General features: G+C 47.3%; 1 protein-coding gene across 6 annotated transcripts in view; it reads right to left on the reverse strand.

The window, feature by feature from the left end:
- The window catches only part of RAPGEF6 (Rap guanine nucleotide exchange factor 6), a 105,665-nt gene extending 86,452 nt beyond the window's left edge, over positions 1 to 19,213 (reverse strand). For all 6 annotated transcript variants that reach the window (XM_042826187.1, XM_042826191.1, XM_042826184.1 and 3 more), the window contains exon 1: positions 19,124 to 19,213. In XM_042826187.1, coding sequence (XP_042682121.1) covers positions 19,124 to 19,192 — 69 coding nt within the window. In that variant the 5' untranslated portion in view covers positions 19,193 to 19,213. The remainder of the gene's footprint in view (positions 1 to 19,123) is intronic.
- Between the last annotated feature and the right edge of the window lie 35 nt (positions 19,214 to 19,248).

The following is a 19,248-nucleotide window of genomic DNA, read 5'->3' on the forward strand; positions in this document are numbered from 1 at the left end:
GAATGCTCACGCTTCAGCTGCAGCAGCAATGGCTGCACAGTTACCTGAGCAAGGCTCTGAAGCAGCCTGCTATTAAAATACCTCTGAAAATATGATGTACATGAATGGGTACCGCAGCAAACGCGGTATAACAAGCAGTATGACTTCTCATATTGGATGAATAGCACCACTAAAACATTTTAACACCTGTTTAAAGAGGCAAGAGATCAGGCAACTCTGTAAAAATGCTTTGCTAAGAGCAAAGAACGTGAGAAAAGCTAAACCATACAGCACAGTGCAGAGGGCTACAGCACCTTTCCATAACACGGTACAAGTGACTTTGCACCCATCTCAGACCCAGCTGCAGCACAACAGGCCTCTGGCTCAGCCCAGCACCAGCAGCTCCTCCAGCACACTCTGACAAAGGCACAGAGCACACAGGTTTGGATTCATCTCCCTCCTCCTGCTGTGAGGGCTCAGCATCACACAGCCACCTGTCAGCAGCTATGGACAGAACCAACTTTCATGAAGCAACAATATTCCAACATGCAGATGATTCCACGTGAAAGAGAGGACTTTATGCAGAACAGGTAATTAGGAGAAGCAGCAGTTTGAGCTCCTCTCTGCACAGAATTCTTTTTATTCACCAAAATATCTGTGCTGTTGGTACAGACCACACGTCAAAGGAAGCTCACCAGGGCCATTCCTCACCCTGGTTTCTGTCCTGAGCAGGTAGGCTGCTGGCTTTAACAACGTGCTGTGTGTGTTATATACCAGTGAGTCTCCAGCTCAGCCTCAGAAAATATGCTCTGAGTTCTCAGCACTGCATTTATACAGCATTTGCAAAAGGGAAATCAATATGAATGCTAGCATGAAAATTTACAGTGGGTTTACTTTAGAAAAGTTCTTTGGCTTAATACCCAGTGTTTAGAAATATAGCGGATACGGACCGTCGTACCAAATGAAAGGTCAAATGTAATTGCAGGCCATGTAAAACCAATAAAACTCCCACTTTTTTTTTTTAATGTCATTACCAAGCCCATGAAAGTTAAACAGACGGCCTGAATGCTTAGCATTCATATCTACAAAGCCAGGATTTCCCACCGCCCAGCCTCACTGCAACACCAGCTGCCCACCACCACTGCTATGAGCTGTTCAAGCTGTGTGCAGACAGAGCTGGTGCTCCTTCATTGCTCTGGCTGCATCTCCAAGAGGTGACTGCATCCTCAGGGCAACACTGTCCGGAGCAGGGCAGCTCCTCTTCATAGAGCAGAGCATGAGACCAGGAGCGGTTACTTTAAAAACCTGATGTGTGCTGCAGCACCAGCCCAACACCTAACCACAGCACAAAGGGCAGAGATCACCCCTGCAGATCACCGTGGCAGAAAGTGCCATAAAAACAACGATGCCAAAGTGCAACAGTAAATGGCACACGAGCAGAACTCGGAGCACTCACTCCCTGAGAGCCTACAGGCAATCTCTGCCAATGTATGAAATGATTGCTAACAATAAAGCCATTCCACCATGTGCACAAGGACCAAGGTCCAAGTTGTTGGGTTATTTTTTTTATTTTGTAATCTGCACTTTTAGAGCTTTTAACCACCCTGAAACTAAAACACCCTTTAAATAGTACATCCCAACACGCTCTTCAGACTTCAACAGACAACTGCCCGTTCCGGTTTCCTTATGGAGGGGTCTGCCCATGTTTTCTGTCCAGCCAAGTGACATTACAAAGGGCACAGAGCAGCAAGCAGTGGTTGTAAACGCTGCCAGGATGGGCTTGAGAGCCATGAGGGCTGGGATGCGGATGCTGCAGCAATCCCTGTGCTATGGGAGCAGCAGCGTGCAGCGCCGCCCGCACACTGTTACTCACCCAGGAAAGCTGCTGAAGCACAGCTCACCCCTGTCCTAAGGACAAAGGGATTTCACAGCCTTCTTTGAGTTTTATTTGAGTTAACTTTTAACAGCTTAACATCCACTCTCAGTAAGGAGTGCCTCTGCCACCCCCTGAGGCTGTATCACCTCCTTCGCCGTCGCCCTTTAATCCATGGAGAAGCTGTAGGGGTTGGGACGGAGGATCCAGGGACAGAGGAAGAGGATTTGTTTCGAGAGTTCTGCTCACAGCTTTTTCTAAACAAACCAACCACAGCTCAGCCAGCACAACTGCGCTCTGTTAGAAGCACACTCACTTGCCATAGGGTGGTAATAAGGTTTCTAAACCCTCCTGGGATGCTAAGGGCACTTTGGAACAAGGATGAAATTACTGCATCAGAAGTAAACATCAAACAAAAAGCTGATGTTCTGTATGATGTGACCCCAGCCAGGTGTCCCAGTAACACGTGGTTATTTTAAAACACCAAGCAGGAAATCTGTTCTGTTTTGAAGGAAAGCAGAGTAAACAGTTCCAACATGACCTCATTGTTGTGCATTCTGATAAATCACCCCAAGAGCCACCCTCAGCAGTCAAAGGGGTACCAAGGAAACTGAGGAAGCCATAAATCCCTCCACAACCCTTCTAGCACTGCCCAGCACATTACTTGTAAGGGCTGAGGAAGGAGTCCCCACCTACACCTGGTACACCATGCAGCACCAACCCAGAGCTCTGGGCTTCAGATGCCTTCAATGAACAAACTGGCCTGAAGATAAGGGTTTTGACATACTCTGGGACAACAGCTGAATGTCTGAATTAAAGTACTTATTTAAAATGTCTAGATTTCGGTAAAGCAAACAAAAGCAGTTCTTAGGAAACAGACAGCAAGCTGCCAGCAGCTCTCCTCCAGCCTGCCTTGCCTCACCCCGCAGTGATTCAGCAGGCTCCTTATATAGATTGAATGCATCTTTCATTAGGAATCCTGCCAGCCTCAATACAGACTTTGTCACCTGTAGGGGGTGCAGCAGAAGAGAGGAAATGTTGCTCAGCATGGTTTATGGTTTTCATTGCTTCCCTTCCTGTTACTTCACCAAAGGCTGGAATCCGCACCGTTTCCTTTACTCCCTGTTTAAGGCCAATTGTAAAAATAGTCCTCCCAAATTCTTTCCTGATGGAGTAACACAAGAAATAAAAACACAGAAACATTCTCGAGCTGCCTGACCCACGTTCCGTATATCCACAGATCACTGTGGCAGAGGCACTGACCCCAGGACGCACCCAGCTCCGTCCCTCACGTGGGAACAAATCCATCCCTTGGCTGGGTGACCACAGCAGGACGGGGCACAGCCGCTCCAGGCCCCCACCAGTACATGCCCTGTTTGGTGGCGAGGCTATTTGACTTTATTAACGTTTACATGCAAAATAACGCTGCCTTTGGGCTCTCCACTTAGAGCCGGGCAGCACACCAAGAGCAGCAATTCCCTTTAAAGCATCCTCCTGCTTAGCTAGTGGCCTTTAAAAGAAATGGATACACAAAGCTTAGGCGTTATTAGGGAGAAAAGATGGATCGCTCCATCACACAGCACTCGCACAGGACAGCAGAGCTGAAGGAACACTACTAAGGAGCAAAGCATGTCACACCACTTGATGCAAGAAATACCAGAAAATCCAAAAGCCAGCCTGAAGTGCCTCTTGTCCAACACAGCAGCAGCCTTGAATTGCTCAGGCTGCTCCCAGTGACGTCTGTGTGAAGTGAACCGGTTCAGCTGCTTCAGGGCTACACAGCATTACTCAGGACGAAATCAGAATGTATTTCATGAAGAAATCTTCTCTCTAAAGAAGAGCAACAAGTGAAACCTCCCTGGCCTCAATTAGCAGTCTGCTCACTCCGGGCGTTTATTTAAGAAAAGCTGAGCTTTCCTAGGATCTTGCTAAAAAACCCTGAATTGTTTACGATGATTTTATAGCACAGGATCACTGCAGGCAGACAACAGAACAGCTTCAGATGGCCAAGGGACAGCCTCCTCATGTACCCATTATCAGACAGCTCCAGGTACTGGCCATGTTGGGACATGATACTGGGCAACATCCCGGGCTGTTCCACCCCACGTGGCCCAGCTGGCACACGCTGCTCCTGCCCACTGTGCTGCCCTCATCCAGCAGGAACAGATGCAAGGAACAGCATTTCTGCTGTGAATGCAGGAAGTACAACTGACAGCATGAGTTAACAGCACAGCCACCAAGAGGAAACTAAAAATCTAGCTTCAGTTTTTCTGGACTGTCAGAAGTAATGTTTGCAGGCCTGGATTGGTTTTTCTTCCTGCAAACGCAACATGTCTCTCAAAGGGGCTCATGCAGTTTCCTATGTCTTAAATGCACTTCCCTACAACATGCATGCGTGGCCACAGGCACAGACTTCAGAATTACATTTCACCCCTAGGAATAGAAGTATCCTTAACACAAGTTGAAAAAGGCAGATCTGCTTTAAGAACGGAGGCTCCAGAGCCACCACTACAGCTTATTTATAGGCAGAAAGCATCGCCACGCGACTACTCATTTCCAGGAGAAAAAGAAAAAAATAAAGCAAAGTTCTTCTATATGAAAATAAAACAAAAAGCGTCTCTGCTCCCCAACAACTCCCCCACCCAGAACAGATAAACAGCCTCCACCCATGAACCCTGGACCGCGACGATAGAAGACTGTGGTAGAAAGAAAAACACTCGAAGAATGATATTTTTTATTATTGTTTTTACTGCTGTTTCATCACACTGAGTCAGCACTTCTGGAGCCCCCGCTTTGCACAAGAGGGAAGAAAGAGTAAAAACTTCCTTTGGGTTTTGCAGAGCAGATCCTGAGGCCCCAATTGCAGGGCCAGGAGCATCAAACAGCACAGCTCCCAGGCATCAGTGGGTATCTGATGCATGGCTCTTATCAAGGCTCAGAACACACGTACAGCAATGGAAAGTTACCTTTAAGGAAAACACTGCTATAAAGCTACCATACACTCATTACTTCAGTTTTAGTACATCTTTCAGATTTTTATGTTGAGCTTAGAAAACCCAAAAGCAAGCTGAGCTCACAGCTCAACCACACGGGGAGCTCAGAATGCCCAGAATTAGTCACAGCACTCACACCTACCAAGGAGCAGGGGTTCCCATCAAGTGTTGTTCAGTAAGAGACTAAAGAACACAAGAGCAACAAGTGCCAACAGGTGAAAAGGGAGCCTTCAGGCTTCCAGATCACCCCTGCTTCCTAGCCGAGCAGCTCACTGCTTATCACTACTCGCTGCCCCCAAATAGCTGTACTTGGGTTAAACAGGCTTCGTCCCAGCCCCAAAGACACCTGCTTGCCTGCTTCACAGAGAAACTAAGAGGAACAGGTTTGAAAGCACAAGGGAAAAAAAAAAAAAAAAAAAAAAAGAGAATTGGGCAGGGAGGGCCTGAATTCTGAAACCCTAAGGAAAAGGTTCTTATAAGAAGTTTGGCACAGGAACCCAGGGAGAAGGAGAAAGGAAGCAGACGATGAAATCTGAAGGTCCATTACTGACAGCTCTGAGTGCCTGCACACAGCTTGCTCCACCAAGCACCTGAGTACATGGTGTGGCTGTGGCCATGCTCATCCAGCACAGGATTTGCTGGTGCTGCTTCCCCCTCAGCCCTGCTGGAGCTGAACTCAGCAGCAATGACGTTCTACCACTGCTGCATCTTGCACCACACATCCGTCACTAAGCTCTGTTTGACGTCACAAGCTCAGAGAAAGACTAACAGGTTGAACAGAAACACTTCACTGCAGTTAGTTCCCAATAAATGGGAATAAATAAACGGGTCACCATAACATGCAGTTTTGTAACAGTGTATTTATAATTTTTTTCATATATCATGAAGTATTTCTTTGCGAAATCAAGGAAGCAAAGAAAGTTTGTCAGGAAATTAAGTTTTGCTTAATAAATAATACTGAAGTCAACATGAGATCTCTCACCAATATTGTAACTTGAGTTACCTGCTCGGATGCAGGCAGTGGAAAGGAACCCAGCTCTGCAAACTGTCTCAAAACAGCTTGGTACAGCAGCAGAGTATTAAAGTCATCACACTGCTTCCAGTTAAAATACTGTGTTTTCATTCATCATTAATGACAAGGCATCAGCAGGTTGGGGGGGAAAAAAATAAGAGAAGATGGCAATTGCAAACAAAGCATTGCATGAAAAGTAAAGCTCTCCCACAACCTCTTTCAATTAAACCAATGAAGGAGTAAAAGAAAAAGTCAATCTCCAGCTCCTTCATACCCACAACGCCATCAGAGATGAGAAGGAAAGCAGCAAGGAGCCGAGCAGCAGCTCCTGCTGAGCCCTGCTGGAGGACTCAACACATGGGGAGCAACCACCATTCTGCCCCAGAGAGAAGCTGTGATTATCTGAATGCTGATCCTGATAGCTAAACTCCAATACAGCTACAACAACACACAGGTATGTCAGCAGTTCTGTATGTGTATGCACACACATCCTCAGCAGAAAAAAAGGGAAATCAGTAGCTCTTAGTGCCCTTGCCTGCAGGGCCACAAAGCAAGGCAGGTTTACCCTGCTGCCACACCTGAACACAAACTACTGCAGCAGAACTCAGAATGCTGGCAATTGGCTGCTGCTTTAAGATCTGCTGCTGTGGTTCTCAGCAATACCTGCATCAGAAACCACAACGGAGCTGAGGAGGAAATTTAATGATGAAAATATATGAAAAAAGGTTTGAAGCCCAATCAGTGGTAGTATGAGAGGTACAGGTATCTTTCCTGCTAATTACAAATGATCATTTAACCATCAGAACATAAAATGAAGGGGCCATGTTGAGCTTGATATACATGGAAGTTCTCCTTCAGCCAGCTCAGAGCGACCAAAAATCAGAGGCTATTTATTCTTACCTACACGGACCTCAAACCAGCCAAATCACAGCTGCACCATTCCAGCGAAACCACAATCACCACCCATTTGCAATGCAACACCCCCAGGGACTCCTCCATCACCTCACTCTCCCTAAGAGTTAACAGTACTCTATGGATATAATAAACCCACTTTTAAACATCAGTATCTCAGTGTTGAGTAGATGACTTCTGCTTGCTAAACTGCCATTATTCACTGCACATGAAAAAACACCCAGTGCTAACTTATTCTGAGCCCCAAACAGGTTTCCAGAAGCAGCGCCATGCATTAAGACTCAGACTTTTGTTTCATCAGCTCATGTTGAAGGCAGGCACAGGGTGAGGAAATGCAATGCTGGGGCCACCAACAGAATGCTGCAATGCACCATTACAACACAGGTCTCTGGACAGTTGTGCACGTGACAGTAGACATGGAGAACACACACAGCCCCATACACCCCCCCCAGAGGAACAGAAGGATCCTGTATTGCAGCTCAGGCATTTTACTCAATATGGCTGAAATTCAGGCACCCATATTCTTGAGCAGCACTCACTCACAGCACAGCAGTGCTCAGTGGGACAGCCAGCCCTCAGCAGCACCTCCTGGGGCACCCACAGCCCTTCTTCAGGGCACAAGCACCCATGACAAATGCTTGAAAGGGAAAAGAAAAAAAAAAAAAGCATCATTAATGTGCACCATACTGAGTGCTAAATGCTGTCACCTCCAAATTCTCTGCAGCCACGCTGGCAGGATTTGAGAGATGTAAAGTAAGGGAAGTTTCCAGCTTTTTCAACATGGCAGTCATGCTGCCACCAATCATGCAGCGCTGCCCAGACTGCTTGCTGCAGGTCTGCTGTGCTCCATCAGCCCCTTTCAGGCACTGTGCACAGAGAAAACCAGCAGCACTTGTGAACACCACCCACCAGTGGGTCCTTCGCTTCCGTATGAGGGCTGCCCAGCTGTGAGAAGGACCACTGTGTCTTTCACAGAATCCTCAATCGAAGACTAAATGTAGCTTCTGAAAATTCAGAGTGCAGCAAGTCAGAAATGTGAGCACAGTCTCCTCTTTCTTGGGCAATACTTACAGCATAATGGCATCTCTTGTCTGAAGGAAAAAAAGCAGCAGAGGGACAGCCAGGTTCCACCAGTGAGGTTTGCAGGGCAGATGGGGTTACGTACACTGTTGCTTCTGTCTTGGAAGTCGTAATTTTATAGATAGAGCAGCGACATGAAAACACAGCTTTTCCTAAGCTTAAAGCTTTAACTTGCATGCTCACGTGGGCTTTCTTGCATCTACGAAGCTATTTTCGATAACTTTTGTTATTAAGGCCAGAAAAAATACAATTAAAAATGCTGCCAAAATATTTCTTAAGGGAGGACAGGGCAGGATGCCATAAATTCACAGGACGTCACAGCACAGGAAAATCTCAAATGGAAGAAGGTTCTGGTAGCAGGCAGTGACAAGACAGCATTCCTCCAAAATGCTGATATGGTTGGATGAGATGAAGGTTTTCAAATAATAACTACTGACCTGTGACTCACAGACAAAGTAATTATTAGCCAATAATTTGATATCACAGACTTATAGTAAGAAGAAAATACCGAAGTGTGATAATTTAGCTATCCAAATATTCCTGCCCTGGAAAATGCTTCCATACAGCTCTTAACTCTATGCTAATAAGTCCCTTGAGCCTTACAGCAGCTCACACTCTGAGCTCACACCCAAGTCTCACCTACAGAGATGCTGCCCACAAGATAGATCCTGGAAACTGCCAAAGAAACATGGCCCAGGTTCCAGGGTACAGTTGGACAACTGAGCACAGGTCACAAGTGACAGGCATGCTGTATCCCACCCTCAGCTCACTGTCACATTTTCTCATTTCTTCCTTTACAGCAGCACTGTCAATGATGGTTTAGTTCAGTAAATGGGCACCCACCAGGACAGGAGGAGCTTTAAGCTCTGTTCCCAGCAAAGCTGGGCTGACAAAGCAGCTACAGAGCACGAGGAGGGAGGACCACCTCCTGCACAAGTACCAGACAGTCCCACCAGCTCAGCAACCCCATAAACCCTCCTGCAGCCACCCTGTGGGTCACATGTAACATCAGCTACACGAGACTTTGCTGAAGGAAGCATTATCAGCACAAATGGAAGCAGAAAGTTTATTGACAGGAGGTCAGTAGCCTAACACAGGACTGCCAGCTTCCTTCCTACTTCAAGTGGGAAACAGGAACAGAAACTCCCTCTGCAACAAGTTGGGAAGATCACTTCTACTTGGCCAAACCAAGGCAGCCTATCACCAGGCTGTGACAAGAGCATAAAAACCCTCCCAGCCAACGTCCAGCAGCAGAAGTGATTCAAGACCTCACAACTCTGAATACACAACACACAGTAAAGGCAGAACTCGCTCTCCAGCTCTTGTAAATGCAAACTGTCCAGGTGAAAAGTATTATCACAACCCTGGAACTCTGTCTGAAGGAATTCCTATGTGGACAAAAAGTCAAACTGTACATGCCACAGCACAATGCAAATATCCTATCCCTGCAGACTGAGAGGACCAACATTTATTAACCATGGAGGATGGGACTGCCTAAGTGTCAACACTTCACAGCCTTGTTTTTCCAATTAAGAGATAATTTTGTAAGGCAGTTATTTATTTATTTATTTAACTTGTTCTGCTACAACTTGATGCTCTCTTAACATGCTAAAAGACAACCAACAACTAGCAGAGCTAAGGAACCTAGAGAAGTCAGGTGCAGGATGCCAAATAGCTTGTGCATGCTTCCCTGGATAAAGGGTATTTTCAAAATACTGTATTGAAATCACCAAGAAGAGAAGCAAGGTGAATCATGGTTTCAGCAGATAGAGGAAAACCCTCTGTACTTTAAGCCTGAGGTCACTGGAACAAGACAACCACCCAGTTCTAGGAATAACTTGAGTGAGAATGCAGGCATTAGCAAAGCAGTGTTATGGCAACAGCAAACCTCTCATGAGAAGAGCCATCAGAGTTCCTGCTATTCTTTATAGATCTATTCTGTAATAATCTATTCTGTATAGATCTAGAGCTTTATAGATCTATTCTGTAATGTACTTCCCAATGAAAACAAGTTTGCACGTGTGGAGTGTGAGAGGAGAAACCCCGCAAGCTGGAAGCTGACCCAGAAAGTTCAGTCCTCAAGAGCATTCAGCTTCTCTGCCACTAACAAGACCAGCACAAGCCACTTTTTAATGCTAAGAGACTCATTTCCACTTACATATTACCAGCTCTTTACACTCTCAGGATGGGATTACAGGCACACTGCAGTGCACAGGATTATCAGCCAGCACAAAGCCTGCCATGGATGCTCACTGACTGCTCCAAGGTATTGCAGGCTTCCCTCCTGGGAAACAGGGCCTGGGCACAAGTGAGCACTTTCCCTTCCAGTTTCCTTCTGCACCACACTTATTTCTTCAAGACCAAGCGTTATTTTTCATTTGTGCTGCAGACACCCAGCTGGCCTTACATAAAGCGATACAAGAATCAGTTTTGTCAAAGTTCAGTATTACAGAAGCACTCCTTGTAGAGCTTACAAGAAGTGAGTTTTGCCATGCTACTCAAAGGATGCTCTTTTACAAATAATTACATTTTTTATGAGGACTTTTAGTTAGCGTGGTATTTCAGGGTTTAATACTGTCTCTGAGGAATTGAACCACCTACACGTTTTGACTGCCTGCCCTCCACCTTTTTGCAGTTTTGGAGAACAAAAGCAGAACAAAAATGTATTTTTCTTCCATTTGGCAACTTTTCCAAATGCCAGCAGTACTTGCAGTTCTCTCCCACCTCCCTCCACACCCTCTTCTCACTCTTCCTTTCTGTTCCAGCATCTCCATGGAGTTTCTATTGCAGGGTTACTAACAAGGCACTGGGCTGGTCTTTTAGCTCAGATTAGGTTTTGTAAAACACTCTTACTACATAAAGGCCCTGAAAGTCACTGTTTAAATTCAGATAACGCCATGGAAGGGTGGGTTATTTTGTGGGGTTTTTTTTTTTCCAAGGTTACATTACATATTCCAATGTTAATTCATCAACAACAACTTTTTCTTAAATAATTACTCTGCAGATGTAACAAAGTGCATGACTCCACAGCATGAGGAAAGACAGGCATTAAAGGAATTAAGTTCAAGAAAGAATTCCAGGACTGCCTGATAATTTCTGGTTTCACTCCTACAGCTGTCACAGCTGCCATTAAAATGAGAAACCAGTTTTTCAGGAACAGTAACTGGAAGCAAGGATAGGAAAAGTCATCTTAGAGCAACACCACTTCCAACACTCCCTGGAAATCACTGAGAAGCTGTGCCACCTCAATGCACTACGGCTTTGTTTGCTGCTTTAGGGATGTTTAAGACTTGGATGATGCAGAAGCTGTATTATCTTGTGAAAATAGAACTAAACAGCTTCCTAGGGGAAAGCTGCAGGGAGCAGTTATCTGCTCACCAGCCGGGCACCCAAAGCCATGACCTGCCCACCCATCAGCAAGAGAGCATGCTGTCACTGCAGCACTACAAGTCTCCACTGTCAGCAATATTCAGAAAATAGGAGCTGTTTCAACCTCCTACAAGCTAGATTTACAGCCATCTTATCATCACAGCTTAGAAAAACGGGCCTTGCAATATTTCATCGATTAACTCCCTGACCTAATCTGCAAAATCCTCTCTGCTGAGCTCCCAGTCCTCCATTTGCTGTGAAGATGATCAAGATGCAAGCTGCTGTCATCTCTGCTCCTCACAGCTGGGAGTTTTGGGATGCAAATCGCCACTTTGGCCAACAGCTTGAGAAAGATCCACAAATACTCTCTGCGTGAGCTTCCAGCATTCACTAACAGCCCCACAGTGAAAACAGCGAGGTTCTGTTTGATGGTAACAGCCCAGCTACAAAAGCCTTGCTGACAACTGTACTGCGAGGCCAGAAAACCCCAGAACCACTGAGCAGGGCTTCTAAAGCCAGAACAGAACACAAATACACAGGGAACAAAAAATAAATGCACAGAATCAGATGGACAGGCATCAGAAGACCAGCAGGTGAAAGGGGAGAGACTCAGGGAAGGCTCTGTGCTCCCAGAGTCATCTCACAGGAAGAGTGAGAGCTTGATGTATTCTGGAGAGATTTAATTAGGGATTCTTACCAACACCCACACCAGTTTCTCAAATTCCTTTAACCCACCAGCACTGAATCAACAGGCACAACGCTAATGAAATGGAACCAGAATATTTCCCTGTGCTGGGATGGTAACAGAACGCAAAGCTTGAAAAAACAAAGCAAGGAAAAACAAATCAGAGCCTGTTTCTGGCCGAGCTGACCCTGCATGCACCCAGGGCACACAGAACACCAGGCACAGGAGGCTGCCCCAGGCTGGGGCCCATCAGGCTGGCCTCACACATCACACCTGTAAGAGGCTCAGAAAATAGCTTTAAAATGCTTGTTGTATATTCATATACCTGAAAAGGCAGCTAAACACCACACATTTGGCAGGTAACAGATCCCTGTCCACACACATGGAGGCACAGTGCGGCCACACCAAACCTCCAGCTGTGTGGCCCCGCTTCCTTCAGATGCACCACAACGAGCAGCAGCAGTGGGATGGGAGGGAAAAGCAGCTTGTCTCTTTGCTTAACGACACACAAGAGAAATACTGTGCTCTCCTAGCACTTGCTTAAGACTTTCAGATCCCACAGCCTCATCTCAAGGCATGCAGGAAGCCACAAGCCCAACGGTGCTGCTGTCCTCGCTGTTCAGGCTCAGCTCCATCTCAGCCCATCAGCCGAGGAGCAGCACTGCTTCCTGAAGACAAAGGAGACGCCTGAAGAGACCCACTCACTGCTACCCCAAAGCAGAGCCGTGTTCTTCCTCCCCACCTCGTTTCCACCAATCAAACAGGCAGCTATGTAGAATCATTAAGGTTAGGAAAAAAAACCTCTATGATCAGCCCCAACCCAGCCCACCATGCCCACTGAGCCATGTCCCTCAGTGCCACATTCACACTCCTCTTGTGGAGTCAACATCCATGGAGGTCTTCAAGGATGGCAAAGAAGCTTTTGGCCTTGCATGCTGTGAGACACCAAGCCCAAACCCTAAACTTTCTGCAAACAATGCCAACACACGAGCCATTGTCCATGGAGTTATTAGCATGCTGTAATTTGATCTCCTCTTTAATACATACATGCTCCATATAGCAGACTTCCCATTACATGCAGGAATTCGTGTGAGTCACGGCACGGAGCAGTTGGGAACTCTGCACTGAGCAGCAAACTCAGCTGGTTCAGGCTGACCACCGAGCAGGCTGGAACAGGCAGGAGAAAAGGGCCAAGGAGCCAGCTTACACTGAACGACCCTTCAAGTGCCGTGCATGCAACCCAAAAGCATCACCTGTAGAAGCACCACCTGCACCCTTCCACTTGCACAAGGCCGGAGGTGAAAACACTCCACACTGCAGTGCCAACAGGAGCAGAGGTTGCAGCCTGCTGAGACTCAGGCTCTGCACACCAAGCAATGCAGCAGAAATGCCACACTGCAACCATAAAACAGCACAATTGTTATAAAAACAACTAACCTCAAGAGCTCAGGCACCTCCACTCACATTTCCACCTGAGTCTGTTTCACTCCTGCCCCAGCAGTCCTACCCAGGGCTGCTTCCTACCACCTCACCCACAAGATGGGTTGATATGGAAACTGATGCTAAAAACAAAGAAAAGGAAAAAGAAGAAAACCACCACCCAACAAACAGCCGTTATTTGCTCCACTTGTTTCATATTAAATACTTTGTACAAGGGCATTTTGTTAAGACAGAGTTGAAACTTAAGGAGCAGCTATTCATTAATACCATAATGACACTTCAGCAGAGCCAGGGTACGTACAGAGTCCTGAAATCTAATTTATTTGCCTGGAATCTAAATTTGACTGCACTCAACAGGCCTTAACTGTTAAGAAAGCTGGAAAAAAAATACTTATTTGCTCAAACCACCGGCAAAGCTCCCTTGCAGGTACTGCAGACAGACAACAGCTGCAGAGCATCCACGCCAGACGCCCTGTTCTGCAAACATGGCACTCCGTCCAAGACTCAGAGTAACGGTATTTGCATCTGAGACATAAATAATCACAAGGCGAATATGAGCAACACTGGAAGAACAACAAAAACAAGCTCAAAACTTGGTCAGAAACAAACAAAAATCCCTAAGAGGCATTCAGCCTCTTACAGAGCAGTATTTACACATTAATGTTTGGTTAAAAAAAATAAATAAATAAATTGGTAGATGCTCCAGTGCTGTAAGTAGGTTGCTCCAAAGTAATGCCTCATAATTATTTCCATGGAAAGTACGACAAAGAGCACAACTCGATACAGCAAGTTCTCTTCTACACAACACTCTTTTCAACACCAGTGGCTGTGCATTTCTGCCAGCAGTGAATAAGAGCTGCATGCTGTGCTCATACAAACCTGCCCCAGCAAACCCCCACTGCTGCTGTCACCACTGCTCCTATGCACCACCCACTGCCTCGCTGTGCTGACAGCCACTGCCTGGTCTCCAGAAGCGTACTGAGACCACACCACATCAACAAGCACTTCTGGCCGGGCCAAAAAGCAGGCAAACCAACTGTACTCCTCAAGTGAGGAAAACAACTGAGCAAAACCACAGAAAAATGCCACTAATTTTAAGCGAGACTTTGCACTCCAGAAAGGCATGAATTCTGTGCTCAGCCACGACAGATTGGCAATGCCAGATAATTTCATTACCCAGAAGAGAACTGTTGCTGCCAGCCCCAGGAAGGGGGCACTACGAACCGCCTGCACCAGCCAGCAATACCTGCATTGACTGGGCTCTACTGGGATTGTTGGAATGAAAGATGGAGTAGGATCCATCAGAGAGCACCACTCTCCCTCATCCAAAGACACTGAGAGCTGTCGGCCGCTAACATGGCTCATTTTTTCACAAGGCTGCATGTAAAGTATTCGTAATTATATTACAACACTTATATTCTTGTAACTGCAAACAGTAACTGTTGTCGTGAGTACAGAAGGGCAATCTGCATACAGCATGGAACTATCCAACCAGGAATTTATTAGCAGTAAATTGCAAACACATACAGATACATTTGCAATCTCCTTCTCAACCCAGAGATAACCAATGCCACGGGGGAACAGCTGTTTACAAGGGTGGACAGTGATAGGACAAGGGGAATGGTCTTAAGCTGAGACAGGGGAGGTTTAGGTTGGATATTAGGAGAAAGTTTTTCAGCCAGAGGGTGGTGAGGCACTGGCACAGGTTGCCCAAGGAGGCTGTGGATGCCCCATCCCTGCAGGTATTCAAGGCCAGGCTGGATGTGGCTCTGGGCAGCCTGGGCTGCTGGTTGGTGACCTGCACACAGCAGGGGGTTGGAAGTGGATGAGCACTGTGCTCCTTTCCAACCCAGGTCATTCTGTGAGTCTATGAATTTGAGATGCCTCTCTCCATCCCGTTGCAGCTGCACACAGACCAGCCCAGGGGCCCTGCAAGGTGAGGAGCTGAGGATGCGCAGAGCTGGGCAGCCCTTCAGTGCACTGTCTGGGAGCTCCTTACAAAGGCATCAAAGCACAGAGCTGCAGAAAAATCTATTTCCCACAGCACAACCACTGCCGTTCAGTTGGGGCTCCAGAACTGCTGCCTCTTGACAAAGGTTTAGAAAGCTCAGCTGTAAAAGAACTTATCACTAAATAAAACCAAGAGGTAAAACCTAAGACAGAGTTAAGCAGTAGGAAACCACGGCAAGGGTCAGGTTTCCATTGTCACCCTTTGCCAGTTTCAGAAGAGCCAACACACAACAAGGGATTTTTATTAAACACGAAGCAGCACATGCAGCTTCATTCAGTGTGCATCTCTTTTTGGGGTTAGGATCATTGCAAGAAGCTCAGGTTTGTTGTTAGGATCATTGCAAGAAGCTCAGGTTTGTAGTGAGTGCGCAGTTCTGATTACATTAAAAAAAACTGCTCAAGAACGACACTGTCATCATCAAACACTGCTACAGTGAGAGCTGCACAAAGCACCAATGTGAGCAAAGCCAAACCCACTGCTTCACCTATGGAGTTTACAGAAAATCATTAAAAAGGATAAAAAACACCCATCAAAATACGAGTTATTTCTGGAAACAAGAAGCAGATGTTCTCCTCTGTTTGGCTCAGCTGTGCTACAGTACAAGAGTGCCTTTGTTATGCTGTCAGCAATAATGTATTTTATTTATTACAGCCATTTTATAATGCCCATCAATGCACTATTTGTGCATGATTTAGATCCACGCAGATCTAAATCTCTGCGTATGAGCTGTCGAGAAGCATCACATGCACGCTCCAAATAGCAGACTCTGTTATGACACAATTGTGTAAATTAGGGGTTTTTTTCCCCCCTTTCCACTGTATTAATAAAAAGGGAACAGGAAGAGGAGGAGGAGTCGGTATTGCCAAATCAAGTTGAATTAACATTAATCACGAATACCCAGACAAGACATAGCATAAAGTTAGGAAAATACAAGAGCTTACAGTATAAAAATAAACTCTGACTCTTTGAAGCCCAATAAAAGCAAAAAGCTTTCTGGCCATGCAAAAGCAATGTTAACCAGAGCAAACTCATGAAGAACTGAGAGATGCCTGCATTGGGAAAGGGATCTATTGGAGATGGAGGGCAGCAAGCTCATAGGAGTTCAAGGGGAAAAAGAAGGAAGAAAGAGAGGCATAACCACGCGCTGTTTTACTCTATCAGCCACTCAGACCCTACCTGCTGGAGGCATTAAACCACTCCCAACAGACCAACATCACAGCCTTAATACAGATCAGATAAGGAATTCCAGGCCTCAAAAAAGTGAAGCCTTTAATGAGAGAGCACACAGTGCCATCAACGTTCGCCCTTCCCTCCCAGCGCTTTGAACAAGCCATTTCCTCCTATGGAAATGCTCCCAAATTGCTCGTTCAATATCCCCACCTGCAACACGAGGCACAGAGCGGGGATGTGCGAGACAACACACAGCCATGCATGGAAGCACAGAAACACCAGGATTTCCCAAATCTGAGCAGTTCGGAGGGGAAACAAACTGCTACACAGAGCAACAAAACAGCCATCAAACTGTATCAGTGAGCGTTAGCCATAACACCAGGAGCTCAGCAGAACAACCGCTCCCCCAGAAATCAGCCATGTTAACGCACCAAGCATCTGAGCAACAACACCCGAAGAAAAAAAAAATATCAAGTGTGTACATGCCTAATATGCATAAGTTATGCACTTTCCCAATTAGCAAGCACTGGAATGCTACCACAATGCTGAAAACTTGCCCTAACAGACATTTTTCCAAACAAAAATAGTTGTTGTGCCGATAATTAAAGTTTTTACTCAGGCAAACCATCAAGATATTCTCCAAAATAAGTTGTATAAAGGTTTTAGTATCTCCCTGCTTCATACCCTAGGTCTCACAAACGAACACATTTTGTCAAGATAAAGTCCTAAAAGTCATACAAAGAATCACAGCACCCTGAAGTGAAAACTGACGTGGTGTCATTTACCTGTACTTTTCCACAAGCTGATGCAGGCACTGCCCGTGCCACTAATCAGCACAGCCCCAGCCTGTAATTTGGGACAGCCAGGTGAGCTGCAGGATCAGGGAGGAGAGGAGCAGGAAGGGACCAACGGGGACCAAAACCCACCAAGGTGAGAAGTTTCAGCTCATCACCACGTCTCAGCCACAGCTGAGGAAGAACCAGGGTGGTTTTCTCCTGCGTGCAGCTGGATGGATGCACATGGGAGGAGCTGACCGTGCCTTCCTAGGAGAGTAGGAGGGAGCCCACAGCTCTGCCCGTGCACAGCTGGATGCTTCCCGGCCGAGTCACCGGCACACAGCCAGGGAGGGACACCGGGCACAGCTCTGTGCTTCCTGCCCAGCACGGGGTGTGCCAGGATGCTCCGCACCGTGACCAAACAGAAATCAAATCCCTGTTGCAATCACTTCCTGCGGTTCCCTTATCACCCCATCCCCATCTGCTGTCCCAGCTCCCAGGTGCACGGGGCTCTCCAAGCAGGGAAATGCCTCTCTCAGATCAGGCCGGTTGCTGAATGTATACAGACAGAAAGGATCCAAGAAGCAGAGCTCCTTGGCTGCAAGCACCCGCCCCGTGAGAACAGAGGCCCCAGTGCTGCCAAGCTGCAGGGACGTGTTTAACTTTAATCACAAGTAGTTGGGCTGCTCGGTGTCTCTAAGTGCCTGCCAAAAAAGGGGCCACATCAGCAAGGGAATTAAGATTTTTTTTTTTTTAAATAATTTTAAAGAGGGGCTGTTAGTTAGGCTAGCAAATTCTTTTTAATTCCTCCAGAATTGAGACAACTTTGCAAAAAGCAAACCTGCATGCAGCCCTGATAGCAGAGTCCATAGGAACCTCCAGAAATCTACACGAAGCCATGAAACAGAATCATTCAGGTTGGGGAAGCCCTCCAAGATCCCCAAACACAGCACACCCCACCATGCACACTGACCACATCCCCACAGCCATGGAACACCCCCAGAACAGGAGCTCCCCACCTCCCTGGGCAGCTATGCCCATGCCTCATTGCTCTTTGGAGAGGTTTCTCACATCATTCAACTCGAATCTCCCCAGGGACACAAGTCCATGTGAACCCCATGCATGGCCAGAGCATCCAGGCATCACAATGCTGTCAGGTTAAAGTCACACAGCTGTACAAAACTTACGCTTTCATAGAACCATAACGTTAAACACAGCATGGTTGAGTTGGTTGGGACTTCACAGCCCCCTTAGAGCCACTCCTGCCACGGGCAGCTTGCCCCAAAGCTCAAGCCTCTCAGGACCCATCGGGCACCTCCAGGACCGGGGCACCCATCGCCTCAATGGGGCTCAGCGGGTGGCGGAACGGAGGGAACTCTGCAGACGAGAAAAGGTCTGCAGCAAAGGGGGGAGGTAGGTGGGGGAAGGAAACAGCAAAGGGAGCAGCGGCAGCTCATCATTACGGCAGAGCACAGCGGGCACAAATCCGATATCCGAGGTCCCACGAGCGGAGGGCTCAGCTCCGCTCCGTGCCACCCAGCGCCGAGCGGGCACGCAATCGCGGCGAGAAGTTTGTTTTAGAAGGAAGGGAACCGCGGCCCCGGCCGGCACGGGCAGCTCGCACCGCCAGGAGCGCCCAGCCACAGCGCCGAGCACGGAGCCACGCGGGGCAGCGCCGGGCAATGGCACCGCGCCGGGACCGGGCCGTGCGGCACCGCGCAGCGGGCACGGATTCAAGAGGAAAAAAAAAGAAATAAAAGAACTGATTTTGTCACGTTTTAAAATATCAGCAAACTCGGTGCCGGCAGCGCGGTCTCGCTCACCTCCTGTGTCCGCTCCGCCGGCTTCTTCCGTAGCGCCTGTTTCACCCTGGGCTCCACGGCCGCGCTCATCCTCCCGCCGTGCCCCGCACGTCCCCGGGCCCGGCACGGAGCGCGCGGCCCGGCCC

Source organism: Centrocercus urophasianus, unplaced genomic scaffold (genome assembly GCF_019232065.1).
Source record: "Centrocercus urophasianus isolate 14NV4802_14NV808 unplaced genomic scaffold, USGS_Curo_1.0 seq_26, whole genome shotgun sequence".
Classification (NCBI taxonomy): domain Eukaryota; kingdom Metazoa; phylum Chordata; class Aves; order Galliformes; family Phasianidae; genus Centrocercus; species Centrocercus urophasianus.